This window comes from Phocoena sinus, chromosome 10 (assembly GCF_008692025.1).
Source record: "Phocoena sinus isolate mPhoSin1 chromosome 10, mPhoSin1.pri, whole genome shotgun sequence".
NCBI classification, from domain to species: domain Eukaryota; kingdom Metazoa; phylum Chordata; class Mammalia; order Artiodactyla; family Phocoenidae; genus Phocoena; species Phocoena sinus.
Window position 1 is genome coordinate 69,525,443 of NC_045772.1, and position 27,979 is coordinate 69,553,421.

At 35.4% G+C, this 27,979-nt stretch overlaps 1 protein-coding gene across 1 annotated transcript in view; it reads left to right on the top strand.

Annotated features, from left to right (window-relative positions):
* ADAMTS20 (ADAM metallopeptidase with thrombospondin type 1 motif 20) overlaps window positions 1–27,979 on the top strand; it is a 208,422-nt gene that overhangs the window by 100,116 nt on the left and 80,327 nt on the right. The window contains exons 13-28 of the mRNA XM_032645453.1: window positions 273–454; window positions 551–687; window positions 2,756–2,873; window positions 5,230–5,325; window positions 8,204–8,370; window positions 8,526–8,655; window positions 13,608–13,734; window positions 15,494–15,704; window positions 15,839–16,003; window positions 16,502–16,666; window positions 17,648–17,767; window positions 18,741–18,848; window positions 19,894–20,058; window positions 20,154–20,444; window positions 21,287–21,448; window positions 22,926–23,102. Of these exons, the coding sequence (XP_032501344.1) occupies window positions 273–454; window positions 551–687; window positions 2,756–2,873; window positions 5,230–5,325; window positions 8,204–8,370; window positions 8,526–8,655; window positions 13,608–13,734; window positions 15,494–15,704; window positions 15,839–16,003; window positions 16,502–16,666; window positions 17,648–17,767; window positions 18,741–18,848; window positions 19,894–20,058; window positions 20,154–20,444; window positions 21,287–21,448; window positions 22,926–23,102 (2,521 nt within the window). The remainder of the gene's footprint in view (window positions 1–272; window positions 455–550; window positions 688–2,755; window positions 2,874–5,229; window positions 5,326–8,203; window positions 8,371–8,525; window positions 8,656–13,607; window positions 13,735–15,493; window positions 15,705–15,838; window positions 16,004–16,501; window positions 16,667–17,647; window positions 17,768–18,740; window positions 18,849–19,893; window positions 20,059–20,153; window positions 20,445–21,286; window positions 21,449–22,925; window positions 23,103–27,979) is intronic.

Below are 27,979 nucleotides of genomic sequence, written 5' to 3' on the forward strand. Positions count from 1 at the left end.
TCATGACTTAGCTCCTTGTTAGTTACTCTGGTCGTGAATAAGACATCATTTCGGCCCTCCAGGCCACAGTGTCCATGTTAAAATGTATTTTCTACAGTTCATTAACCACAGAATTGCTTCACAACCACGTTACATACTTCTGTTAAAAAAGGAAAGTGTGAGTGGGACATCAGTGGTTTTCCAGATCCTGGAAAGGAATGGAAGAGTTTTAGAAGTAAATGGCAGAAATAATCTTGTACTGATGTGCTTTACAATGTAATGAATTTGACTAGGCCAAGAAACGGAGGAAAGTACTGTGTGGGCCGCAGGATGAAATTTCGATCATGTAACACTGATTCATGTCCAAAAGGCAAGCAGGACTTTCGTGAGAAGCAGTGCTCTGATTTTGATGGTAAACATTTCAACATCCATGGTCTGTCCCCTAATGTGAGGTGGCTTCCAAAGTATAGTGGGAGTAAGTAATTAGAATTTTTTTTAATGTAAAAAGTTTTGAGACATAGGAACACATAGCTGTGTTATCGTACACCCAGAATTTGATTTTTTCTTACAGTTGCCATGAAAGATCGTTGTAAACTGTATTGTCGGGTGGCTGGAACCACTAACTTCTACCAGTTGAAGGACAGGGTTGCCGATGGTACTCCTTGTGGAACTGAAACAAATGACATCTGTGTTCAAGGTCTGTGTCGGGTAAGTAAACTTACTGCATTTAAAATGACTTTCAGAATACTATTTTCCTTCTATAACTCTAACCAAATATTGCTTCTATGACTTCAGATACGTTCTTGTGAATTCAGTGCAGCAATCCTTGGTTGCTACCGGGCTGCCTATTACTAGGCCATTCTCCGTCATTAGGAGTGACTCATGAAGCAGTAAGATCAGTTTGCTGATTTTGTTTTGCCTATGGCACTTAAAATCAAGATGAAAGATGAGGTCAGCTTCCTAAAAAGATAGAACGTATTAGGACCCAAGGGTTGTAAAGTCCTTTTGCTACTTCGAACATGACCCTTCTGTGGTGACATTTTTCCCCTCAGTGTTAGAAGCAGTGATATCCTCCCTCCCTCTCTCCATTCTCTTACTTCTTACAGACATTCAGCAAACTTTTACCGAATACCTGCTAGATGTCACATACCGTTCTAGTCACCAAGATGAAAGAATGAAACAGAGCACCTACCGCCAATATGGACACAGATTTGTGGGGGAGATAGGCACACACACAAGTAGAATGCAGTGCTATGGGCTCATCTGCAAGGTGGCATGGGGACGATGTAGGAGGAGTGTCTTGTTCTGTGGGGAAGTGGGTAAAGGATTTGGGGAATGCTCTTGGAGGGTGTGAGTCTGGAGCTAATTATCAGGGTAAGTAGGTTTAGAAAGGTGAAGAAGTAAGGGGCCAGGGTTGGAGGTAGCTACCAGCTGATGGTTGTTATATGAAATTTTTTCCTGAAGTCCTTGAAAATACAAGGATTTAGAGTTAAGCAAGAGATGTGATTCGATTTGCATGTCAGAATCTTCAGAATGTACTGGATTGTCAGGAAATGGAGTTAGGTAGGCCATTAAGCAGGATTCTAGGTGAGAGCAGATGAGCCCCTGAATCAAAGCATGCAAATTGCAGATGGTGATCTTAAAAACGGATGGTGAGTTTGAGAACTAGGATAGTGAATGCTGTCTAAAGAATACAAATGTCATCTTGTGAACTCATTCCTTTCATTAAGTGGAACTTAATAGGACCAATTTCTTCTCCCTATAACCAAACATCTATTACCAGTTACCTAGGTGAGAAAGGCCTCGCACCCAAAGGGCTAATGAGATGTTCAGAGAAACTTAAATTACACTTTGGGAATAGATTAAATACTAGAAAAAGTGTACTTGGTGGCCTTAAAAACTTGTTTTATTTAAATTAACAGCAGAAAGCCAGATACCATGAAAAAATATGACAAGTATCTGAACATAAAGATGCATGTTACTTTCAGAAACTATCTGGATGAAATTTTCATTTTGGAAATATTTGCCTTGTGAGTAAAAAGTCATGAGGCTTATGAATTTTTCTTACTTTCCTGATCACTAAATTTAAAGGAATATTCCAAAGAACTAAACGTTACTGCAATGTATGCAGAGGACACCATCTGTGTGGAGAAGAGCTGCACTTGTTCTTTCAAAGCCCTAGAACAAACCATGTATACTTTCACCTTTATTTATTTATTCATTCTTTTTCATAATCACTGTTTATTATGCTAGGTATTAATTTTAAAGAAGTAAATTGTTTCTTTCAAACGTGCTCATTTAATTCCCAGAGTTCTAAGGTCATGAGTGAAAAAAGTGAATCATGAAAGACATCTTTTTGGAGTTATTGTAATGTGTTACTTTTTGTCCCTTTTGAATTACGTGACTTTAAAGAGTGATTTTCAAATGACGGATGTGGGAATCACTGTCAGTGTTTGTTACAATCTGGATTCCTAGGTTTTTACCTCCAAGGATTTTAATTCAGAAAGTCTGGGAATCTGTCTTTTTAAATCCCACGCCATGTGATTTTGATGCAGGAAGTATGTGGATGACCCTTTAAAAAACATTGCTTTTTCAACCATGTGAACAGATATGTGAAAATACTGGTGTACAAACAAGATCAGTATTCTGAAAAAACCCTGTGTATTGAATCTCCTATTAATTGAAAGAATATTTTTGAAAAGAACTTTGTTTATAAAGCACCATGCTTTTCATTAGTCCTTTTTATGACGTTCATTGTAATTATTGTATTTTGAAGCAAGCTGGCTGTGATCACGTATTAAATTCCAAGGCCAGGAGAGACAGATGTGGAGTGTGTGGTGGGGATAACTCCTCATGCAGGACAATGGCAGGTGCCTTCAACAGTGCCCATTATGGTGAGCTGTGCAGTTCTTTCTAATTTTCTCTTTGGGTATAATAATGGAGTATATAATGAAGGAATAATAGTAATGGCTCGTTATTGTTTTGTCTATTCTATACCTTAGTTCATAATGATTAATTAAATCTTATACCAGATGTATCATTGAATTAATGATTACATTAATTAATGAATGAATAACCTGCTTTAAGACAAATCTGATCCTTAAAAATTTGTTAGGTGTATTTATTAGAGTAAATGTGGTGCAGCTTGACAATGGTGTGTGAATAGTCCCCCAGTTAAAGAAATGTTTTTACTGCTCTTCCTGTAATTTGTATTGTATTTATTTATAATTTTTCCAGGAAATTCGCTTTCAATTATTTTTAATCATTTGAACCACATTTTTTTGTGTGTGACCTGGCCTATCTACTGTGTTTCGTATTGATGATGTATTGAAACTGATTGAAGTGAAGGATGAAACCATTAACTTCAGTGCTAATCTGGAATTAGTGTTACATTTGATTTTTCGAGAAGTATCTGGATTACAGATATAATTGATGTTTGGCCACGGTTTCATTTTTCTTCAAAATTATTATGAGAACACAATATGTCAGACATTTTCCATTAAATTTTCTGAGAAAACGTTTTTTCTTTTTATGGTAAAAAAAGCAGCCTTTTAAAACTTTCCTTGCAAAATAAAAATGTATTTTTTATTACAGCTTTATTGTTCAGCTTTAAATTGTATTCACATATGTTTGAACATAGTTGTTTTAAGTTAGTAAGAATTCAGTTAAAGCAGTATAATTTAAAACACAATTTATATTTTTATCTATATGAAAAGCATAGTACATTTCATACTCTGGTCGTGCTTATGAATCTGAGTTACTAGATAATTTGACATTATTTTTCTAGTTATTATGATTCATTATTTCACGGGAGCCGTAAATATTTGATCCCCTTTTATAACCAATGGCACACATTTATCAAAGTCTGGTCTGTATTTACTGAAAAACTTTTTTTTTTCTGTGTAAAACCACATGCACCAAATTATGATCATACGTTTAACCTTGACAAAATTGTACTATGACTTAATCAGTTTGCAAACGGAAAAAGATCTTAAACTCTTGTGCAGGGTTTGAAAAGCGTTTGTCACATTACTGCCCCCTGGTGGTAGCCTTCATTTTGTCACATTTGCAATGCCTAGAAACGCTTTCTTGAAAAAATAGCAAAGACATAAAATAGTGGAGCTGGTAGGGATATTTTATAGTGAAAAAATCATGAGTCAAAATTATTTTTGTAGGCTTATAACCTACACCCAATATGCATATAGTGTATACAGAATCATCAGATCATTTATCACTTTATGTTTAAATGTGATATCTTAAAGAGGTATAAATAAATGAGGCTGCTCTAAAAACATGCAAGGTAATTTCATATCAAGGTTTCAAACGTAAGCTCTTTGAAAACTTCGTTTTCTTAAGTTCATTCTATATTTATCAAGTCAGTACATACGAAAAATTTTAACTCCTTTTGTATATTAAATAAAAGAGGAAAATCCTAAAAAGGGAAAGGAAAAACTTAGAATAATATCACTAGAGCAAAATTAATTGTTGACTTAAAACCTGAGAGTATTCAGAAAACTGTGACATGAGTGGTTTTAGTGCAGGAGAAACGTTGCTTCTTGTTTAATGTATATTTGATATAGTGTTTCCTCATCTTTTGAGAAGTGCCAGTGTTGTTGAATTTGGTCTCATAAAACAGAAACATTTTCATTTCTCTTGAGTAAACTTTTTACTTTTCTCTTGACAATTTGTTAGTAGACTTTACAAAATAATGTAAAATTTGGGGGGTAGCTATAGGGATTCTTGCTTACACTAGAACCTAAAAGCTTAAGAAAAATGTTCTCTTTAACTTTCATTATTTTGCTGTTCACTGAGTCTGTGTACACATATAGCAATGACCACCTATTTTTATATCTCCTGGACTTGTGAATAGCATTTAGAATTTTTTTCCTCATTAGGAAGTATAAGATGTAAAAGTATTGGTCAAATTTTAAATGAATATGTGTACTAAATAGTTCAGGAGCTAAAATACTAGTTTCATTCTTATTCTATATTCAGAATTTTAGAAGTAAGAGTAATTAAGAAATGTACTTTAAGAATCCCAGACTGTGTATTTCCAGACAACAACCACTTTTTCTTAATCCTTAGTAATTTATATAAGGCACTGATTCAAGAAGAATAAGCACGATATCATCTTTCAAAGATAAAATGAAATTAAGTCTGCTATGCTATTCAGATTTTTCTTTCAGCAGTACTAGCCTCCTGTCTGTTCTGCTTTTTGTGAAAGTTAACTTGTGTAAACTTCTATTGCAGGTTATAATGTCGTTGTAAAGATTCCCCCAGGAGCAACAAACATTGATATTCTTCAGCACAGCTATTCTGGAAAACCAGAAGATGACAATTACCTGGGTAAACATTTTTAGTTAAACAGCAGCCAGTATGTGGTTCGTGTGCAATTTCACAGAGGTCTGTGGGTGCTGTAAATTCTTGGAAGGCAAGAAGAGCCCCTTGAACAAACATGCAATTTCAGTTCACACTGAGCTTAAGTCATCTGATTCCCTATGTGTGATTTCTTTTTGAGCTACACACCATATCCTATCTTAAAAATCCTTAACTAAATTGAACAAACATGCAATTTCAGTTCACACTGAGCTTAAGTCATCTGATTCCCTATGTGTGATTTCTTTTTGAGCTACACACCATATCCTATCTTAAAAATCCTTAACTAAATTCTGGAAAGTAAATTAAACGTTTTTTCCCATGAGGGTGTTTTAGAAAACCAGAGGTTATATTCAGTTAAAGTTGTGTTGTGTATTTAGAATAAAATCCTCTATCCTTCTATCTTTATCTAAGGTTAATTATAGACCTCTTTGGGGTTAAATGTTTTAAAGAATTTTCTTAAATGTCTTTACCATGTAGCAAAAGTCTTTAAATACAACTTTTACAAAGCTCTTATGTTACAGAAAGGCAGAAAGAACTATGGTTTCATATTTTTAGATGTTAATGAGTATAGTTATAGTATATTGTCCTTTAGCTAATTCTAGAGTATAAATTTCAGTTGTTGTTTATTTTTGGGAATTAGCTTTTAGGCTTAAAGAATTTCACTTAGGCCCAGAGATGAAAAGAATGCTTTACAAACCTTTTCTTTGTGTCTGATAAATACCTTAATATTGACTAATTCATAATTCACCAAACTGGTGATGCAAAGCTGATAATGAGAAAGTACCTGCTTCACATTAATGAAATGTGAAATATTGGCCCAAGTAATCAACTCTTCTAACTTGAAATCTGAATATGTAATGAACAGCTTATCTCAAGAATTATATTTGGCATTATAGAGTCAATTGTAAAGAGAACGACCGCTGAATAGATGCAGGTTTTCCTTTTGGGATGATGAAAAAGTTTTAGAACTAAGTAGAGGCGGTGGTTATACAATATTGTGAATGTACTAAGTGTTATCAAATTCTTCAGTTTAAAATGGTTAATTCTATGTTATGTCAATTTCACCTCTATAAAAAATGCAAAAAATTTCCCAAAGAAAATCAAATGTAAATGTTTTAACATTTTACATTTAGTTGAAATTCTTTTTGCATATACATAGATATATGCTACCATATTTTAGATAATTTAATATGTCTCTCTTAGGATCCAAATATAGATATTTGGGTTCTGCCCAAGTTTAAAAATTGGAAATGTTCACCAATAAAGTATCACTATACTTTGTAAAAGAACTACTAATGGAAATATCAAAATCTAAATGGAGTGAGCAAAATAAACATGTGAAGTCATTAGAAAGGACTTGTAAAATATTTATATTTATGAAATTTGCTTTTGGTAACTAAAAATAATGAAATGTATACAATTTTTCTCAGTAAAGTTTTGTTTATTTCCCTTAGTTTTAATGTAACTGGTAGTCCCTTAAATAGGCCTATACACTTCTGATAATGTCCAGATTTTCATTTTATAGGATAAATGTGGAACTTTATTTGTTCTTCATTGAATTCAGTGCAATGTATAAAGACAATCACAATAGTCCATACAGACACAGGAACACCAAATGTCTTTGGCAGTAATCCCTTCATGGTTGCTTTGAGGTGTGTAGTATTTAGTAAGTTTAATCATAGGTAATTTGTATGCTTTGGGTGGGGTTCCCTGGAAGACCAAACAAATGTTTTCCAAAACAGTTATTCCACTGAGAAGTAAAGCAGCAAAAATGTATTTTATTAATATGGAGTTTTTATTAGTATAAAATTTAAAATATCATATATCCTCTTGAAAGTTAAAAAAAAGCACAGTGCTTTTTTACAGTTTATACACTTTTACAAACACTTTCCAAATTTGATTCCGATTAAAAGCCTGTGAGGTAAGAATTTTTATTATTCCTCTTATGCAGTTAGGAAGCAAGTAGTTTATCCAAGATCACATAGTAATTAATTGGAACAACTTGAATTTAAACCAGTTGTTCTAATACCAAATTCTGTGGTCTTTTTACTACCACATCACTGTGGACACCATGTACTTTTTGCGTTTAAAAAGTAACAACAACAAAAAAATAAATAAATAAAAAATAACAAATCGTGAATACATATTGTTACATACTCTATTATATACATATGTAAATATTAGTATATAGATAGACATAAGGATACATATTTGATAGGCTGATATTAATACCTGTCATTGGGGAAAAAGAGAGAATAAGAAGGGGTAAGAACAGAGAGGGAGGTCAGAGGATTCCGAAAAGCAGCAGTCACTCACGTATGCGTAAGCAGTGATGAATGCCTTGCCATGAAGAAGATCCAGATGTTTACAGAGAGAGGAGTGGAGAGGCATGGCCTTTTAGAACGTTGACGCTAGAGTGTTGAAGCTTTGTACATTTTTTCCAAGATAAGCATTAACGAAATGCCGCAGCAGTCTGGCTGCCCTTTCTTTCCTCACCATGGGTGACCAGGATTGATTTAGCTGATCTGTCTGCAGGCCCGTGCATGACTTCTTTCTGTTTTCCCACTTCTTGTGTGTCTCTCCCAGAGCTGCACACCTTGTGGAACATGACCTTCTCAGAAGGAAAAATTATGGGGTGAATTTATTTTCATGTCTTTGGCTGATGTGCTGAAGTTTCCCTGCATATGGCTTAGATACCACTTTACAGTAAAATAAAGTTTATTTCCTCCATATTAATTTATGTTTATATTTTCTAATTTCAAAAAAGGATGTGAATTATAAAAGTTAAAAATGCTTCTGTACCATTGAGTGGTTTTGCTATTTCATGAGTACTCTCCTTTTACAGCATTATCAGACACTCAAGGGAATTTTCTTTTGAATGGGAATTTTGTTGTAAGTATGTCCAAAAAGGAAATCAACGTACAAGGAGCTATTTTTGAATACAGTGGTTCAAACAACTCGATTGAAAGAATTAATAGTACTGATCGGCTGGAAGAAGAACTTCTTTTGCAGGTAAATTCTCAGTAGTCGTTAATAAGACAGTTTTAATCATGTTAGTAAAGTATGATGCTTAAGTGCTTTGCATTTATTATTAAACATAAAAATTATATCTTTTAAGAGTATATCTTTTATGAATTAATGGTATGCCCCTTTGTATTTTTATTGAGGTTTTATGTGTGGGTAATCTCTACAACCCTGATGTACGTTATTCCTTCAATATCCCCATGGAAGAGAAGAGTGATCTGTTCACGTGGGACCCATATGGACCATGGCAAGACTGTACAAAAATGTGTCAAGGTACACTGGTATTAAATGAAAGAGACAAAAGTTCAGCTCTGCATGCTGGTATAATCTGGGGTGCTCTTGAGTCTGACTGCCTGTGGAATCCACGCACGTACACCACACAGACATACAGAGGTTTTCTGTCTTTTTTTCTCTTCCTGCTTTTCTCCCCACTTATTCTTTGGTTCTTATACTTAACAGCCTCCCTTATCTCTACCCTTTTCAACGTTCTCCATCACTGCTTCTTCCCTATCACGTCCTCGTTCTCTTTCTCGCCGTCACAGAAGGGTTCTCTAACTGGGACTCTGTTTCCCAGTGAAATACCCACCCTCTTGTCCTTTCCCCTCAACACACTTTCCCAGCCACCCATCTCCCTCTTTTAGTGTTGGAGTGTCAACATTCTCTCATTCTTTTATTTCCCTTCCCTGACCACAAGGAAATGTGTTTGTACTGATGGATGGGTAACTGAAAGGAATACAGAGGGAGATGGAAAAACAGCGAAATTTGTAGTAGAGAAAGCAAATGAAGAGACTGGTGTCTTTGGGCAATCTGTAATTACGAATACCTAGTTGTGTGATGCTACATTTGTGCAAATCAGTAAATGTTTATTGAGAGGCTACTTTGTTTTGGATTATTAGGACCCTGAATTTGCATGAAAGCTTTAAAGTCATATGGATGAAACAGAGGCATATGTAGGTCATCTTAGTTTTAAATGGTAAATGCAATGCTACAGGTATGCACGGAGAAGACCCCAGGAAAGATGGAGGGGGCAGTTTGAGGAGATGAAAGGGGAAGATATAGGGAAGTTTGTATAGAATGGAAAGGTAGTTCCGATGGGGACTAGAGACAAGTTTTGGCAATTAGGGGAGCAGTGAGTCAGAAGAGAGGCAGATCAGAACAGTATGGAAAAGAGCTGAGAGAAGGTAGGTGGCCAGAGGCAGTGATCACAGATGATGGAAACATGCGGGACATTTTAACAAACTGACCTCAAGGTGCCAAAGAAATTGTGGTATCCCGTTCAAAAAAAGGCACAGACTTCGTCCTGTGGTGTCGGGACAGGGGTGCCCAGATGATAGCATGGAAACAGGCATTCCTGTTTGAGCAGTGTCTCCGGGGAGGGAGACTGAAGTAGATGATGCCAGGCTGACTGGGACAACGCTGTAAGTAGGAACAAAGCTTTAGGAACACAGGAGATGGAGGAATTCATTTTGACGAAAGACCCTGGTTATGCTTTATAGAAGAGAATTTCGGTTTGGGGAGCTGGGACAAGCATTCCAGCATAACTGGGTAAGCTGGTCTGTGGCAGTGGATATGGGGAGCTAGAAGAAACCTAAGTAACAGTTTAGTGAAAGAACATTCTAAAATGTGGGGAACACACCAAATAAAAAATAACAAGATCCAAATGAAAGGTGGGACGAGGCATTTTGAGATAGTTTGGAAGTCTGAACCAGGAGAGCTCTCTTGTGTGCAGGAGGAAAGGAGCTATTAAATCAATTGCCACAACATATACTATGATTATAGCTCCTTTGATGAGTGTGTGTAACTTTGGGGTTTCTTTAAAGTGAAGTTTCTTCAGTTTTGTTTACTTGTTTCCTGTATACTGAAAATGATCAGTCCCCCAACTTTTTGTGAGTGCTATAAATTTTGTCTTAATATTTTGAAGCACATTATTCAATGTATCAGTTTCACTTTTCCTTTATTTTCCCTCATCTGTTGCTCCTGTGGCCCTCTTCTCTCCTGCTCTAACTTGGCCGTGTTGCTTTTCAGGCCTGTTACACGGCTGTCATCATGCACTTTCCCTTTTTTATGTATTTGATTCCCTGTGTTCTAAATCCTATGAATTCCTCTTTTTATTTCCTCCATTGCGGGGAACATATCTGTCAGTACTTTCCTGAGAAAGAGAGGCAGGTTTTTGAAATTTTTTTTCTCTCTGAAAATAGCATTATTCTATTCGCGCATTGGATTGATAGCTTGGCTCATATAAAATTCTAAACTAGACTATTTTCCTTTAGAATGTTGAAAATCTTGTTTTCTGGCTCATTTTCTGATTTCCTGTGCTTGGATATGATACTTCCTGATGTGGAAGTTTTGTTTCTCCCCACCTTAATTCTGCTGGTGTGGACTATCAAGACAATGTGTGTCGGTGTGGCTTTTTTATTCGTCTATTTTCCTAGGTAATTAGGATGCATTCCAATCAGGAAACATAGATTCTTTGACTTGAGAAGTTTTGTGCATGATTTCTTTGATAATTTCTTCACTTTAAATTTTCTCTCCTATCTTTGTAAAATTTGTATTGTCTGGATATCCAGCCTCCTGGACTGATCTCTTATCTCCTAATTTCCTCTCCAAATGTACCTTGTTTTCTTAATGTTTCTTCTCAACAGCTTGCTTTTGTTTCATGGATGCAATACCCATGTCCTTGAGAGTATTAATCTTAGTCTTGTAAGTTTCTTCTGCCCCCTGACATATCTATTTCATCTTAGTTCTGTTTTGCTTCTGCTTCTTTTGGTCTCTTTTGTGTGAGTGACTTTCCTAAAGTGTCTGCTGATCCTTTGCTGTTTGTTCATATTTAAGACTAAAGTCCTAACTGAAAGTCCTGTGTTGGTTAGATAAGTCAACCCTCATTATAGAGTAATTGGATCTCTAAGTAGCCCTTTCTTGTGTCACTGGGGGAGAAGCCCCAAATGTCATTGTCATTTGACCTTTTTTCTTGGGCTGAAGAGTTTTCCAAGAGAGGAATTCTCCCATCTTCTGATGGTCAGTTAGGGGATGGGAGAAACCATAAAAATTGGCTTGGAGCCAGAGGGAAATGGCGGGAGAGCCCAGTGGGCCTGGGTCTCATCATTCAGTATGGGACTTTTACTGAATACCCCTATTTTTAGTACAACTTCCCTTTTTAGTACAACTCCCTAACTTCCCTCAGCTGCTGTGTCTGTGCCCTCAAGTTCACCTTCTCTAGAGCTTTGCTGTCCAATATGGTAGCCACTAGCCACATGTGGCTAGCCCATTGAAATGTGGTGTAAGTGTGAAATGCACAATGAATTCTATAGACTTAGTATGAAAAAAGAATGTAAAATACATCATCAATAATGTTTACATTGCTATCAGGTGGAAATGATCCTATTTGGATATTTGGATACTTCTATCTTTGTACTTCTTAATGTCACTACAAGACAATGTAATATTACATATGGTTCACGTCATGTTTTTATTGGACAGTGCTGCTCTCGATGAGAAGGTAGGAGTCTGACCGATCTTCATAAATAGTATTCAGTCACTTCTCCATTTTTTCAGGCCTGCCCCTCACACATTCACCTCTTTAGAGGAACCTGGTGTTTTTGACTCCTGGACTTTGCTTGGATTCTGTGGCATGAATGGTTTGTTTCTTACTTTCTTCCTCCATGGCCTTAGATTTCAGCTTCCTTGGCTCTACTACAATAGTTATTTCCATCTTCTTTTCATATTCAGAATTTCCTTTTCTTGCCTACTGTGTTTCCTTCTTTATTCTTTTTGTTCCTTCAGGTTTTTGCCTTTTCAAAATTCTTTATAGTTACCTCAGATGGTATTTAGGAAGGAGCAGAGATAAAAATGCATGTTCATGTTTAACTAACTGAAAGTATACAGTTGAACTTGGATAAAACAGAAATTTGACCATGGCACTGATGGCTTAAACTTATTCCTGTCTCCTCATTGCAGAAAGTGCAAAGTTCAGTCTACTCTGGCCCCTGTGGCTTCTCTTAGTTTGCTTTTGCTGTGGTTATGCCCCGTACAAACAACCGCCAAGTCTCAATGACTTAGAACAACAAAGGTTTATTTCTCGCTCATACTATGTGTTGGCTGCTAATTGGCTCTGACTCTTCTCCAGCTTGGTATCTGCATCCATGTCATTTTTCAAAAAAAAATTAATAGACTTTATTTTTTTAAAGAAGTTTTAGGTTTAGGGCTTCCCTGGTGGCGCAGTGGTTGAGAGTCTGCCTGCCAATGCAGGGAACACGGGTTCATGCCCCGGTCCGGGAAGATCCCACATGCCACGGAGCGGCTGGACCCGTGAGCCATGGCCGCTGAGCTTGCGCATCCAGAGCCTGTGCTCCTCAACGGGAGAGGCCACAACAGTGAGAGGCCCGTGTACCGCAAAAAAAAAAAAGAAGTTTTAGGTTTATAGAAAAGTTAACAGAAAGTACAGAAAATTTTCATATTCCCCCTTCTTCCATACCCTCTCTCCCCAGTTCCCCTATTATTATCATCTTGCATTTGTGTTGCACATTTATTACAATTGATCCATTATTATGAACTAAAGTCTGTCCGTACTGCCTTTTTCATTCATGATTCCAGGCTGAAAGATCAGCCCCATCTGGGAAAGGCTATTTTAGAGACGGAGGGAAAAGGGAAAGAGAGTTGGCAGAAGCATACCGTGGCTTTTAGAGCTTCTGCTTGGAACTGGAATAGGTCACATCCCCTTACAGGTGGTTGTCATAAGCCTGATGTCAATGGGCAGCGAAGTCTGCTCCTCCTATAGGAAGTTATAGTAACACTGTAGCAAGTGGAGACTGTAATTTTGTTACAGGGAAAAGGGAAGCAAATAATGGGGAACAGGGGTGTAGTGTATCATGTATTGTGTATCCTGTATCATGTATCGTCAGCACTGACCCTGGCCACTCAGTTCTCTATTAACAACACTTCAATACAGCTATAATAAATTTCTTTCTACTCCACACCTGTCCCACCTTCCCTTATGTCTCTCTACTAAGCAAACTCCTCAGTGTTTCAGGATTCAGCTTGCTTATTGCAGAAAGTCATTCCTGACTAGATCAATATGCTAGCCTATTTGTATGCTATGTTGGAATTTTTTTTCTTTTTTTGCTTTCTTAGCTTAATCCTTCAGGCTATTAGCAGAAGTAAATGATTATGCAACATCTCCTTATGTGAATTTTCCTTTAATTTTAAATTTTCATTTGGCTTTGGCCAAGGTCTTCATAGAAGAAAAATTATCTGCGTACGTAAGAGTGATCATATGGTAGTGTCTGATCAAAGATGTGACCACTTACCACTTCCATTGTTGGTGACTGAAAGGTGCAATACAGACTGTGAACTAAGGTAAGTAAAAGAGAAATAATGTATAATGTAACCAGGTTAAAATCAGTAAGTGAGGTAAGATGTAAGCATCTAGTGTAGTGCCTCTCACAGGGTGGACATGTAATTAATGTCTATCCTTTGCCCCTTCGGTTAAAAAACTTTAGACTCGGGCTTCCCTGGTGGCACAGTGGTTGAGAGTCCGCCTGCCGATGCAGGGGACACGGGTTCGTGCCCCGGTCCGGGAAGATCCCACATGCCGCGGAGTGGCTGGGCCCGTGAGCCATGGCCGCTGAGCCTGTGCGTCCGGAGCCTGTGCTCCGCAATGGGAGAGGCCACAACAGTGAGAGACCCGCGTAATGCTAAAAAAAAAAAAAAAAAACTTTAGACTCACTAACTTATTGTGAAACTCGGCAATTGGTTTGAGTTTTTTATTCATAGTATTTGCTGAGTTCCAGTATAGAGGCCTCAATATTTTGTGTAAGAAATCGAATCAAATTTGTCTGTAAAATAAATACAGGAAAACTCTAATCTGAAAACCTATGGTTTAAAGATCTGAAACAATACATTTTGTAGCACTATCCTATAATTCTCATTGAACTCATGAACCAATAAACTTTTAAAGTTTGAGGATTAATCAATAAATTGATTTCTATATCTTATCAGCATTTTGTCCGTTAAACGTTAGGAACGTGATCCTAGATCATGGCAGAAAGTTTGTTCTTCTAAAATTCTTGTTATTTGATTATCTGTGATGGGTTTTAGAGTGAAGCTAAGAGCAATAACCCCCATATAGCAGGTGACAGTCAACTTTCAGGGATGGCCAGAACCTCTTTGACTCAGCAAGGATGAGAATTTTTATGTATTTATGGTGGTATTTGAAGGCCTATAGTGAAAGGCTAATGACAGAACAGCCTGTACAAGGTGCATCCTCTACATTGCAGTAGAGTGAAGCACAGTGAAACCCTTGAGGTGCAGGTGGGATGGAAAGGAACTCCATGAATTCTCTTATCTGCTGTACTAGTGCACTCATATTGTCTGAGAGATTGCTAGACTGTAATTGAGATAATGTGGCTCAAACTGGCAGATTTTACTTGTGGAAAAAAATGTTTTCCCTGGAAACATGTCTAAAAATAGATTACTTGAGTTAATGAGAAAATGTGATATGCCTTACAAAAACCAAGTTTACCAACTTGTAAAGGCTTTATCTTTATTGATGTAGTCATATTCCCAGATATTCCCTGATCCTCAGTCAAATAAAGGTTGCATAGGGAGGCACTCCCTGATGATGAGTCAAATATATTCAGTTCTAGTCTTAAATCTTCTACTACGTAACTGAGCAATCTTGATCTCAACTAGTTGTTTTCAAAGGTCTAGCGGGAGGCGTGGGTTCCTAGGACCTCCAAAGCTGCCTCCAAGTGCCTGTATAGCTGGTTCCCTACTTCTGTCTTTAACCAGACACTCCATGTTTATGTATTTGGAGTGCAAGTTAGATTTTATTTGGAAAAAAAGTAAGATTTCTGACAAGTCAGGCGTTCATACCATTTGAATGTACAGCACCTCTGGTCTTCATTTTCTCATCTATAAAATGAAAGTTTGGGCTCTGTGATGTCTAAGAAGTTTTCATCCCTAAATCAATGATACATCAAATATTTTTAGGTAGCTTGTCCATTAATTGCAACAAAATTTTAAAGATGAATGATATGCCTGAGTTTCTGTGAATCCATTTTTAAATTGTGTTCATTGGCATACCTCCTAAATGTAATAACATCATTTTTTGAAGGTGGCACATCATTGGCAAAAGTGAATGTTCATCCCTTTGTGGTCAAGGATATAAGTCATTGGACATCCACTGTATGAAGTATTCCATTCATAAAGGACATACTGTTCCAGTAGATGACCACTACTGTGGTGACCAGCTTAAACCTCCGACCCGAGAACCCTGCCATGGTGACTGTGTCTTAACAAGGTGGCATTATTCAGAATGGTCCCAGGTACAAAGAAAAAGATTGCTTAAGAAAAGTTGCTCCTTTTTTTTTTTACCTCTAATTAAATATTTGTCACTCTAAAGTTTTGTTAAAATTTTAATTTTGTGTCCATTTGTCACCACTTTTCTTTTTTTAATCAGTGTTCCAGGAGTTGTGGAGGAGGAGAGAGGTCTCGAGAATCTTACTGTATAAATAACTTTGGCCACCGTCTTGCTGACAGAGAATGCCAGGAACTTCCCCGAGTGACAACTGAGAATTGCAATGAATTTTCCTGTCCCAGTTGGGCCACTAGTGAGTGGAGTGAGGTAACATTAAACCCATGAGGCTTAGAACTGTTATAACATTGTGTAGGAGAGCTTTGCAATCGAAGGCTATATAATTCAAAAAAATATTTCAATTTATTTTATCATGTGGTAAATAACTTTATCAAGGTATAAAACATTTAAAAATGGTTCGTTCTTTAACTGTTTACAATATCTGGCCAACAATGACATACTGATGTTTAATCTATAACCACTTTCATAGTGTCCACAGTAGGCTGAGATATACACTTGTTCTAAGGTTAGTTTTGTACCTTTGTTTCTGGAACAAATGGATGTTGCACTGGGATTTGGGCAGCAGAAGTTTGGGATGGCTGATTTTACCCCGTGTATATCTCTGATTTTTCTGAGGAGTAAAGGGAAAATGTCCTTAGGAATGGTCTTTCAACTGTATTTGAATATGCAAATTGATCATTCATTATATATTTTGTAGGTATATGTGCTGACTAATACTGAAAATAATGGTCAGTTGTATTCTTACAGTGTCTTGTTACATGTGGAAAAGGAACAAGGCAGCGGCAGGTGTGGTGTCAACTGAATGAAGATCACTTGAGTGATGGCTTCTGTGATCCAAGCACCAAGCCTGAGTCTTTGAGACCATGTGAGCTTCATGCATGTGCTTCCTGGCAAGTAGGACCATGGAGTTCTGTGAGTATATGATAAGGGTTTTTCTACTGTAATCCATCATTACAGAATAACACAGAACTTGTGGTGTATTCACTCTTTAGTGGCTGCATCTAAATTTGGGTTTTTTTTTGGAAAAAGATTCCTGAAATGTAAATCCCTACCTGCACAATTTTGTCAGTACTGCTAATGTTGCTGTGGTAAATATTCTAGCTTTGCTTTTTAATTCAGTTTTGTTAAGAAAAATGCTACAAATTTTATGTTTTCACAAGGAACCATATTCAATATCCTGTAATAAACCGTAATGGAAAATAATATGAAAAAGAATATATATATAAATAACTGAATCACTTTGCTATACACCAGAAACTAACATAATGTTGTAAATCAACTATACTTCAATAAAAAATTTTTTATGCTTTCATCCGCTTTATTTAAACTATAGACATTTTCATGTTCGGTGTCTAAATTATTATCTTTACTGTATTTAGAGTAGGCATTGTTGGGAAGTTTTGCCAAACAGGCGGCTAGGAATCTGCTGGATGAGGGTGGGCAGCTTATTATCCTACACAGGTTGCCACAGTTGCTGGGAAACCTTCTCTCATCTGCCCTTTAACTCTGTCCTATGCTCTTCCTTTATCTCTTTGAAATTTACTTAGCGTATTAAATGACATGCATGCACCAGGTCGATTTTGAAAAGTATTTAGTTTCTCTAAACTGTATTGACTCTGCCTTCAAAATATCAGGCTTCTATTGATATTTTTACATGATAACTTTAAAGATATAATAATTGTCCATTTTAACTTCACTATTTTATTAGCATCTCCATAAATTTGAATAAAGATGTGTGTTGATTCAGTTTGCTCATTTTAAGTCTAGAATCTGGTATAAAGGACTAATAAAAATGTCTACTGAAAGTATATTCTTAACTGTCTATTTACAAAGAAAATTAAGTTTATGTAATTTTTGAACAATGGTGTTTGGTATCTGCTTATATTCTTTCAGTGCACAGCCACGTGTGGACAGGGGTACCAGATGCGTGCTGTGAAATGTGTCAATGAGCTACTTAGTGCAGTGCTAGATGATAGAGTGTGCCATGGAGCTAGTCGCCCAAGTGACAGGCAGGTAAAGGACACCTCTTCATGGATTATAAACAAAAATGTTTGATACAGGAGGATTATTGATATGTTAAAATTATTTCCATACGTATTTTTTCCATTTAAACTTCTTTGCCTTAAAAATGTATGTGGGTGACTTCCCTGGTGGTCCAGTGGCAAAGGCTCCGTGCTCCCAATGCAGGGGGCCTGGGTTCGATCCCTGGTTAGGGAACTAGATCCTGCATGCTGCAACTAAGACCTGGCACAGCCAAATAAATAAATAAATAAATATTTTTTACAAAAGGTATGTGGGCATCAGAAAGTATATTGTTCTTGGTTTTGCCAGCTTTATTGATGCATTTTTTTTACTCTTTATCTGCCATTGGCTCACTCATTTAACTTATATTTCCATCCTTTGAACTGCAGAAGGCTGAACCTCTAAAGCGTGTCATACTGCCTAAGGGAGCCTCCTGTGTTCATTCAGGAGGTTTCAGCTTAGTGGTATTTTTGAAGGACTATTACTCTTTGCTTTTCAACCATCAGGCAGAATCATCCAAACTTTAGCCTTCAGAGTCATACTATCCACTTCTAGCCCTTGATAATATTTTGTACATTTTTTTTTTTTTTTTTTTTTTTTTTGGTACGCGGGCCTCTCACTGCTGTGGCCTTTCCTGTTGCGGAGCACAGGCTCCGGATGCGCAGGCTCAGCGGCCATGGCTCACGGGCCCAGCCACTCCGCGGCATGTGGGATCTTCCCGGACCGGGGCACGAACCCGCATCCCCTGCATCGGCAGGCGGACTCTCAACCACTGCGCCACCAAGGAAGCCCATATTTTGTACTTTTGAAAAATATAAACCTTTACATCGCTTCTTTATAGTTTAGAGTGCAAATGTTCTTTACTTATATATGTGGAGGATGAAATGAAGTATAGGATTTAGTATAAAGCAGAATGTTAATTAATTCATTGATGTTTTGTGAGACACATTTTTCTTTTGAACAGGACTGTATTGTTACACCTTGCCCAATTATCCCTAAAATTGGGGCCACTTCATTACCAGCCCTTCCCATGGGAAAGATAGCACAATGGCGATATGGTTCTTGGACTCCAGTAAGTGAATTCCTTTAAGAGGTACAGTGTTTCTACTATGGAGCCTTTCAGACATCCACAAAATAGTTGCTACAGATTTGCCAAATTAATGTATGCATTCATTCTCAGGTATTTTGATGAATATAAGGTTTAGAATTAGATAATTTAATGACTAAATCCTGTTCTGCCTTTCAAGAGCTCTGTGTCTCTGAGAAGAAATTTAAGTTTTCTAGCTCTATTTTCTGATCTACCAAATGGGGATGATAATATTTATTGATTATTTTTTTAACTTTTATTTTATTTTACAGCAGGTTCTTATTAGTTATCTATTTTATACATATTAGCATATACATTTCAATCCCAATCTCCCAATTCATCCCACCACCACCACCCCACTTTACCCCCTTGGTGTCCATACGTTTGTTCTCTACATCTGTGTCTCTATTTCTGCCTTGCAAACCAGTTCAGGGGATGATAATATTTATGTCCCAGGTTGTTATGAGAAGCAGATGTGATGCTTTTTATCAGCCTTTATTTAAACTACCACATATTCATGTTGTTTTTCTAAACTGAAGGCTTTAATCTATTCGGAGTATATACTCACTTTAGTATATATGAAAATATATACTAAATATATGAAAGACAGATATATGAAAATATATGAAAGATATATTTTTAAGTTTCACATATTCTCTGAATATTTTAATTATGAGAGCCTATCTACTCTATTACCTAGGTCTTCAAAAGTTATCTTAAATGATATCTTAAGATTCTCTTACATAAAATATTTTCTGTTCTTTTTTAAATTTTGGCAATCAACTAATCAATATTCCTAGAAGCTGAGTATTTTGTTTCATTACCACAAATATCTGATTTGTGAAATTTATTTTCTAAACTCATTGGGATATTCACTGCCCTGTCTTTGACTCAGAAATGATGCCAGGTGATAGTATTTATAATTTAACTTTTTTCAATAAACTTGAGGTTTAGAAATTTGAACAACAGCCAAGTGTAAGGGATGTGGAAATGTCCTGTATAACTCCTTGGTATTATTCAATTTTTTTAGTGCTCTGTGTCTTGTGGAAGAGGGAATCAAGCCCGCTATGTAAGCTGTCGTGATGCTTACGATGGAATAGCAGATGAATCATATTGTGCCCACTTACCCCGACCAGCTGAAATAGCTGTCTGTTTTAGCCCTTGTGGAGAGTGGCAAACAGGGAATTGGTCACCTGTAAGTATTTTTATGTGAAAAAAATGAAATGAAAAATTTTAATATAATACTTGCTATTTAAGATAATGTAGTTTATTGGCTGAATTTGTGATCAGTGTTCAGCTTCCTGTGGCCATGGAAAAACAACTCGACAAGTTTTATGCATCAACTATCATCAGCCAATTAATGAGAATTACTGTGACCCTGAAGTCCGCCCTGTGATAGAACAAGAATGTAACCTGGCAGCCTGCCCTCCCACATACAGCCACTTTCCGAGTTCCTCTGAGCAGCCAAGCCATTTACCAGGCAGGAATTTTCCATTAACTCACAAACCAGAAGATAATCAAAATCAGGGGGTCCATCCATCAATCAGAGGAAACCAGTGGAGAACAGGACCATGGGGATCAGTAAGCCCTCTTTATTGAGTTATACTAATTCTGTAATTTTGTTATGTTATATGGCCTTTTAACAGATATGTATGTAATGACATCAAATGCTTTTAATGCTAAATTTTTCTGAAGATCAGTAGTTTAAATCTTAAAAGGATTAAGCAATTTTTGATGCAGATTACAAATCCCCAGAGTTCTTATTGAATTATACAGTAATGTGATATTATGATTACAGAGGAATGCACTTGAAAACCATCTCAGAGTTTATTATAGTAAAAATAAAAGAAAATCTTTTAAATGTTAAGACTACCAGTGTTTATGAAGAAAAAAGCCCCAAAAACCCAGAAATTACTCTGATAGCAGTGCAGTAAGCTGGAATAAAATCATGATTACTAGAAAAGGTACAACTGTGGTTCATATTTTATATGAGAGTAAAGATACCAAAAAAGAAAAACAATGTGAAAGTTTAGTAACTTAACATTATCTTTTGGTTTTTTTCCTTCTTAGTGAGACCTGAAAACTTTAATTCCTTTTTACTTAACACTTAGGACAAGGGTGAATTTCCTTTTGCAAGCTTTAAAACTTCACCTTTCCATCAACAAATTCTAATGAAACCACTAGTTAAAACCCAAGTGTTGGTTATGTTGGGTTAAATAAAACACATTATGTATTGAAAAAAAAACAACCCAAGTGTTTTTTGACAGATATTCTTGATTCAAATTATTATTCCAATGAGGGGGGTTTTAACGTGGAGAGCCTGAATTTGAGTCCAAGTACTGATTTTTTGTGGGGTTTTTTTTGATGTAATTTTGTGCCATGGAATCTGCAGTTTGTGTGTTCCTGTGTTCCATCCTTTTCAGTGCTCTAGCAGTTGTGCCGGAGGTATTCAGCGTAGAGCTGTGGTTTGCCAGGATGAAAATGGACAAAGTGCCAGTTACTGCAATGCAGCCTCCAAACCCCCAGAATCAAAGCACTGTGATTCGGGGCCTTGTCCACGGTGGAGCTACGGAAGCTGGGGAGAAGTAAGTCATACTATCTCCTAAACTTGTGGAGATTATGACATCTCCCAAGACTGAAAGTTAAGCATTTCATATTGTTACTGTTGGATAATCTTACTTCACTATCCTAGAGAGAAAAGATTTTTTTTTAATTGAGTCAGTAAAAATATGTTCTTTTAATAGACATTGTGTCATGGTATAAATCACTCATTCATGATAGGAAATATATACTCCAGATTTTTAACAGAATCCTTTGTGCTAGCCAATAGGTCTGTGACCTACTAAAACCTCTCTAAAAGTAGTATATTATTGTTTTAATTTCTTAGGAAATTAGACGGATATAGACAATTAGAGTGATATATAGGCATGTTTATATCCTTATATCCATATCAAATGAAGGCTGAACCATTCATTTGGTGAATCTTAAATGGAGAGCTGTCAATTATTGAGTACTTTCTTCACGTCCTGGCATTCTTTTAGGCACTGGGATTATGAAGATAGTTTTAAAAATGGTTATAATGAATACTAATTCCACCTATATTATGCATGAGAAAGAAGAAAGACTTATATTGGCTTTGGATGAATAAAACAAACTGCCTAATTTAATAAGTCAGATATTTTTGCTGAATGATTTTAGTACATATTTTCTCTCCATAAGGAGTTTGGAAATCATTGTTTAAAGATACACTCTGACCAGGTGCTAATAAATAGGAAGTACCTCTTTAAAATGTACTTTTACTATTTTCCAAAATGAAAGTAACTTTTTAATTTCTGAGTTAAATCTCATAGTGAAAATTCAAATAAAATGAAAAATTGTGAAAAGAACTTTTAACATTTGATACATTTCCTGCCAGACTTTTGTTCTGTATGGGTTCCAGAAATAGGTTCATACCATACATGCCACTTTGCCATCTGCTGTTTTCATGTAATATATATATACTGAACATCTTTCTATGTTTATAAATTTTGATCTCCCTTATTAGCTTTCATGGCTACACAGTCATCTTTTGGTAGGATACCATACATTATGTAGTTAATACCTATTGCAGTACCAATTCTCAAAATTTTGTCTTTTTAAAAAAATTGTAGAACTAAAACTTTGATTTATTTTTTACCCAGGAAGAAATGTTGAGAATTATAAGGATTCTTATATTTCTTTTTTTTTTTTTTTTTTTTTTTTTCGCTGTACGCGGGCCTCTCACTGTTGCGGAGCACAGGCTCCGGACGCGCAGGCGCGGTATGTGGGATCTTCCCAGACCGGGGCACGAACCCGTGTCCCCAGCATCGGCAGGCAGACTCTCAACCACTGTGCCACCAGGGAAGCCCTTATATTTCTTATATAAGAATGTAAATATATTCTTATATATTTCTTATAATTATAAGATTATAAGAAAGGATAACTTTAAACTCTAGCAATACTGATTATGTACTCAACATTGAATAAAGCAATATAATATTCTTTTTGAAGCCACATAGTTTTGATTTTTCTTCTTATTTTTAGTGTACACAAACATGTGGAGGAGGAATAAAATCACGATTCGTAATATGTCTATTTCCCAATGGCCAAATGTCACGAGAGCAAAACTGTGAAATCTTAAACAAGCCACCTAGTGTGGTACAATGTCATGTGCATGCTTGCCCTGATGATGTATCATGGCATCGGGGACCATGGAAATCGGTACGATAGTATTCTTATTTTTATCCTTCTGTTTCGTTTTGTTTTTCTATGTTCCTTTTACTTTAATTTCCTCTCTTCATAAATTGTGATGCACATATTTTATCTTCTGATGTTTTTTTAAAGTAGACCATTGGCCCTCTTGGCTTGATAGTTTGAAAGAAGAATCATTCAATTTCAAGTACTGTAATATATACATATATATATATATAATAGTTTTATATGTATTTATTTTTTTATAAGTGAATTTTGAACCGTAGCACTAATGGCAGTATCTTTCTCCAGTACACCTTTGGCTTGCCCACAAATTAATTGGAAATATTTTACTATTTACATTTGTGCATAATGTTAACATTGTGCTTATAACAATGGCGAGTTAAGGCTGTGTCTTGTTTGAGTATATAACTGTTTGTGGCTTTTGTCTGTCAATGTCCAATAACTGATCTAAAAGCAAGTAACATTCTTGTTTTTATCATTGTTAAACTTAGTATTTTGTTTGGAAATATGAAAATATTGTATTAAATATATAGAGAAATTTACTTACACAAAGTAAATTAATTGTTTACAGTTTGTCACATACATCATGGAAAAGTATGATTTATATAGTAGTTTATAAGAATATTCATTTCTTCCACTGTGTGGAGTTACTGTGTTTTGAACTGTTTTAATTTTTTATTTTTTTTGGAGCCATAGACAAAATTCATAAATATTTATGAATGATTAATTTCCTCTAGTATTTTTCAAATACCAGGCTTTGAAGAATAATTAATATATAAATATATTGAAATTAGCATTTTGGTCACTTTTGATATTTTACATCATGAACAACTAAGTATACTTCTCTCAGGTGAAAAACTGATTGGAGTCTATAATCTATTTATAATTAAATTTATAAAGTTAAACAGTTCTTTATTTGGAAAATAATTATAACTCTGGTTTTATATCCAACCCTGATGTGTACACTTGTTTTACTTCACCCAAGTCAAAGCTTTATGATGAAATGTAAACCTGTTTCAATTCATGCTATTTGAAGAACAGGTCAAGTTCCAGTTCAGGCTGAAATTCATCTTTAGAGTCAGTGTGACTGATACAAAACAACAGAACATTTTAACTTTATAGGAGGGTCTTAAAGTTAAATGGCTGCATTAGAAGTAGAGAGCCATTACTTTTTAGGAACTAACAAAAAACGTATTTTGCTATGGAAAGCATTCACATATTTACTTAATAACATGTTCACTGACCATCTGCTATATCCTAGGTACTGTGCTACAGGAATAATAAAGACATATTTCTTACCCCTATGGAGTTTACAGTTTAGTTGGAGAGATGTGAAATACTGTAGGAACTCACTATAAAGATATTTTTTGTTAGTCATTTTAGATTGGAATTCACTTTCTCCTTACTATATCTCTGTTACATTTTCTTTCATTTTATTGATTTAATTTGCAAGCCTAGTTCTTAATAAGACTTAATCCATAGATTGCCTTCTTGGAATTTTGCCTCAATTAGGAAAGAAGACACGAAGGTTTTATTTTCCCCACTCGTTCATGAATTCATTAATTCACGAAGCATTAGACATTTACTTATGTCTCCTGCTCTGTGCTAGATATTGAAGTTCCTAAAATTAAGTGCTTTTGAATCAGATTTTCTATTTCAGGGGTCAGCAAACTATGAAATCTGGCCCATTGCCTATTTTTGTAAATAAGTTTTTTTGGAACACAGTCATGCACAACTTTTTATGTATTATCTATGGCTGCTTTTGCACTACAAAGCAGAGTTCATTAGTTGCAATAGAGACTGGCCCTCAAAGCCTGAAATATTTACTATTTGGTCCTTTCTGGGGAAAGCTTGTTGACTCCTGTTCTATTTAATAACATTATAAAACTTTTAAAATTTAATGTAAAATGTACTTAAAGTTATAGCATATTAGAATTGCAAATATTCATTTGGGGTCAGTTTTAGATGTTTTTGATCCTTTAACATTTTAAAATACCTTAATGTTTATCAATCTTCTCTACATATTCACTGTAATATTCACATAATTTTTCCCCAGCTTTATTGAGATATATATGGTCATATTGTATAAGTTTAAGGTGTACAACATCACACAATATTTCTTGTATTGGAATAATATCTAATACTACATTCCAATATATTTGTGTCATGTTATTTTTTTGTATGTAAATGATTTCATAAGTGAAAAACCTGAATGTTCATTAAAGACTCTGTGTAGACGTAACTTTTTTCAACCTCACAATAAACAAATGACCAAGAAAACAATAACCACAAATTAAAAAATATAAGACAGAAATATAAAAGTCTTCAATTATTTAATACATGTCTGTTCCACAAAGGAGTTCATTGACTAATTCAGTCTTTGCACTAGGAAAGAACTGTAATTTTTTTGATAAATTGAAGATAAAAATTTAAAAGTCACAGTAGATGTATATATCAGAATTTTTATAAACTTTATTTATTAACTTTTTATAGGTATAAAGTAAATATATATCATTAGAGTACCTGGATTTCTTATTATATGAAGAATTTTATTCCTTAAATTAGCCTTTTATATTAAAAGGGTTTAAGTGATCTGAAGTTTTGTTGTTAAAACCAGATATAACCCTTTACCTCTTTCAGTGTTGTTACATATTAGCCAAATTTCAGAATACCTCTAATTAACATATCAGGTTGATATTCTTTCATGTATAACTTTAATTTCAGATCCTATTTACTAGGTTAGAAAATTAAGAAATGTATGTGTATGTATATATATACGTGTGTGTGTATATATATATATATATATACACACACATATATGAATGACATGAAATCTTAAACACTTTTCATTTTAAAGCAAAATTAAAATACCAAGTGCTAAATCATTAAAATGTAACTAGGAGAAAAGTTGTAAATATACATTTAAATTTTCTCCATGTTGGAAACCTTGTGTTGTAATAATTTATAAGCATGATTAAAGAAAGGAATAAATAAATCTTAATGTCTGTCTGTTAATTTAATGACTGCATTTTTGTGATTAGTCAATGTGAAATGCTTGTATTTTAACCCTTGCTTATTAATGATGTGTTGTGGCTTTGTGCTTTGCATAATTCACATGTATGTTATATTTTCATTCCTTGGATCAATACCTAAAATGTTTTAAGTCACTGAACAGATCCTATATTATAATGAATGCCTCTTTTATTTTGATGTATTTTTATTAAATAACAAATTGTTAATTTTTCTTATTAAACATTCAATTGTTGAATAGTATATGTTTTCATAATTTTACTGAGTATATGTATAAGCTACTGCTATTTTTCAGATAATCCTATTAGAAACTAACATTGGTATTTAAAAATAAGATTTATTGTTGACTATCAATTTTTAAATACTAGAAGTTTTAATATTCTTTTCATATATTATAAATAATGAATAAAAATTTGTGATGTAAGCAAATTTATTTAGTAAGTTAACAATAGATGTGCTCTTGCCCAGGGTAGTCTTTAAAAGATGAGTAAAAGTTTTATTTTTCCTTTATATTGTAAGGGACACTACATGTAACATAAACTATTCTAGCAAATGCTCTTTAAATAAATTTATATTAACTTATCTTTATTTCCCCCTAAACCTCATTTAAGTGACTTATTTTCCTAGAATATTCCTACATAAAATGAATATTTTTTTATTCCCTACATAAAATGAATTCATGTTTGGTAAGAAAATGTTGTGTATTCCATTGTGTTCTGGGGTTAATAATGATCACACAGAGGTAAAGAGAGTATTTTTCCCATTCAAGATTGTTTTTTCCTCTAAAAATGAGAAAATTATTTTTTAAAAAGGAAAGCTTGATACTTGAACCCTCTTGATGCTAGTCCTTTTTCCCAAGTGTCTCTTTTTAAAATAATACCCTCCTGTAGCCTTGTGTTAAAATATACATATATGTGTATATATAGAGAGAGAGAGCACTAAATTTCTAATATGATACAACAGAATGCGACAAATAGAGGCGCTTTCAGAAATGAGCATGGGGTAGCCGTACACACCTAGTAAATCTGCAGTTTGTCAATTTAACAGTTTTGTGTAACAAAAGAACACTGAGGGGGCTTGCCTGGTGGCACAGTGGTTGAGAGTCCACCTGCCGATGTAGGGGACACAGGTTCGTGCCCCGGTCCGGGAAGATCCCACATGCCGTGGAGTGGCTGGGCCCGTGAGCCATGGCCGCTGAGCCTGCGCGTCCGGAGCCTGTGCTCCGCAAAGGGAGAGGCCACAACAGTGAGAGGCCCGCGTACCACAAGAAAAAAAAAAAAAAAAAAAGAACACTGAGGGACTGAGCAGAGGGGTCAGGCAGCCTGTTAAACTGTGGCTCCCACTCAAGGTGGAATGTACTCGGGAAGGAACTTGTTACTGGCTCCACTGCTCCTAAGACCAGAATCAGCCAGGGGAACAAGGTAATGTGTGGGGAAATGGTTTCAAGAAACTGTCAATTCCTTGTAAAGTGGAGTGTTCAGTAAAACAATTTATAGTAATCAGTTATTTTCGTAAATTTGGAAAAGATACACGCAAGTATAGCAACAGACTGGTAATCTATTTTATTTCCAATTTATCATAGAAATCTGTTGAAATAATGTTTCCATTTATTATATTGCCATATCATTCTATGGTACATTCATCAGCTCTCCCCCAAATTATGAGCATCCCCTACATGTTCGGCACTGTGTTAGTCACTAGACGTAAATCAGGCACAGTCCTTGTGTACAAGGAGTTTGCAGTTTAGTGGTGAAGGTACCAGATGAACAGATGATCAGAAGCAGAATGGGATTCCTATCTTATTTCAGTAACAACTTTGTGATTTATAATATTGAAGACTCATAATATCGGGG